This window comes from Penaeus vannamei, chromosome 14 (assembly GCF_042767895.1).
Source record: "Penaeus vannamei isolate JL-2024 chromosome 14, ASM4276789v1, whole genome shotgun sequence".
NCBI classification, from domain to species: Eukaryota; Metazoa; Arthropoda; class Malacostraca; order Decapoda; family Penaeidae; genus Penaeus; species Penaeus vannamei.
In genome coordinates this window covers 795,788-798,092 of record NC_091562.1, presented here as the reverse complement: position 1 = coordinate 798,092, position 2,305 = coordinate 795,788, and the positions used below count along the sequence as shown (strand labels likewise).

At 34.7% G+C, this 2,305-nt stretch overlaps 1 protein-coding gene across 1 annotated transcript in view; it reads left to right on the top strand.

The window, feature by feature from the left end:
- The first annotated feature begins 1,849 nt into the window (after positions 1–1,849).
- LOC113805445 (uncharacterized) overlaps positions 1,850–2,305 on the top strand; it is an 866-nt gene continuing 410 nt past the window's right edge. Inside the window, exons 1-2 of the mRNA XM_070129554.1 lie at positions 1,850–1,916; positions 2,073–2,305. The exon at positions 2,073–2,305 is cut by the window's right edge and continues 410 nt beyond it. Of these exons, the coding sequence (XP_069985655.1) occupies positions 1,908–1,916; positions 2,073–2,305 (242 nt within the window). The 5' untranslated portion in view covers positions 1,850–1,907. The remainder of the gene's footprint in view (positions 1,917–2,072) is intronic.

The window sequence follows — 2,305 nt, the reverse complement described above, 5'->3', positions numbered from 1 at the left end:
GATATATATATATATATATATATATATATATATATATATATATGTATATGTATATGTATATATATATATATATATATATATATATGTGTGTGTGTGTGTGTGTGTATGTATGTATGTGATGAGTAACTGATTTATATGTATATACACATTTACGTTTAAAAAGATCCTTAATCCCTAATGATCATATGTAATATAAATGTTTTAATGCATATGTATTTCCTTTTCAAAAATCTCCTATCCATATTAAAATGTATTTTATATGTTTTATGAATATGTATTTACTTTTCAAATAATTTTTAATTCATAACAACTGTATGAGAAGTTTTCTAATGGTTTTGAGAAAAGTCCACCAAATCTTGGGAAAAGTCCTGCAAATAACCTGTTTCCTGTTTACATTCCGTTGAACGTTTGTGGGAAGTCTCACCTTTACGGCCCATAGTAACATATAAAAGATTTCAGGCACATATACGCAGCAAAGATATATATATATATATATATATATATATATATATATATATATATATATATATATATATATATGGTGAACTTTACGGTTAATGGCTGAATAAATACGAACGTTCAAAGACACAAAAATATTTATCCATTTATCTAAAAGTATGCATATGTGTTTGTTTATGTAAGTGCATATATATGTTTGTACGTATCTTTATACAACACACACAAACGTGTATGTATATGTATGTAAATATAAATATATGTATATATATATATATATATATATATATATATATATATATATATATATATATATATATATATATATGTGTGTGTGTGTGTGTGTGTGTGTGTGTGTGTGTGTGTGTGTGTGTATGTGTGTGTATGTATGTATATTGCATACATATATATAATCACTTATTTATCTATTCATATATATATATATATATATATATATATATATATATATATATATAAAGATAGATAGATAGATATACACGTGTGTGTATATAAATGAATATGTATATCTATAAATACACACACACACACACACACACACACACACACATATATAAATATATATATATATATATATATATATATATATATATATATATATATATATATATATATATATATATATATATATATATATATATATATATATATATATATATTACATGATATATAAGTACACATATATACTGTACATATCACTTTCTGGATGTGTCACATCAAACTCTGTACAAAGATATTCGTGGGGACATGAGTGAACGTAATGCCGAAATCGTGACACAGGGGGTCTTCGGTTTACCGCGATCTCGACATTTTGTCTTCCATGTGTTCCTTTAGCCCTAGTTATGTTTTCCTGTTCGTCATAGAAGTGCCTTGTTATGTTTTAGATTATGACTTTAATGCATGTATACAAACTGCATTAGCATGTATGACTTCAGTGTTTATGTACGTACATACATGTACTGTACTTTAGTGTGTTCCGACTAACGTCAAAATTCGGGTTACGACGCCATTGTAAGAACGGATCTCCGTCGTATGTCGAGGACCCCTTGTATAGATAGTCAATTACCGATAGACAGACTACGGATAAACTATACAAAATTCGAAATAATGGAAGACTATTTAACTCCTTACAAGGTCATGGTAACTGTAAATTCAGTCGCTGTCTTTATGGTGTTAAACACCGATCTTAATAAATGGAATGGTTCAGAAAGTATTGAAATCCCGAATGCTTGATCCTTTAATGAGGGAAAATACACAACACAATCCAAGACATATCTCCTTCTCTTAATCTTTCCCCCTAACACAATATGAGTGAGACAGCCCCGCCCTGCCGTGACGTCACCGCGATGGGACTACTTAAGGGCCGATCGTCCTCTTCTCGGCACCACAAGTCTTTGTACACCGTCTGTACACCGCCAAACAACACCGCCGCCATGAAGTCCGTAAGTAAACCTTCCCGTTTTTTGCTCTTCGAGCACTCAAGGAACAGGAATCCAAAGCCAAATCCAGGTGACGATAGACTTGAATCCAAAGCCAAATCCAGGTGACACAGGGGAATGTCCCCTCTTCTTCGTGTCTGACATTGCGTTCTCCTGCAGATGCTGATCCTGTCCGCCCTGGCCGCTTGCGCCGCCGCCTCCCTGGTGGTGCCAGGCCCCGTGGCAGTGCGTGCCCCCTCCCACGACTCTGCCATCATCCAGAGCCACCGTCTGGGCGGCAACTTCGCCTACTCCACCCACGAGGCTCACGCCTACGCCGTGCAGACCCCCGTCATCGCCCAGCGCACCGTGCCCGTCGGCGTGTCTTACCACCACGGCGCCCCCATTGTCAA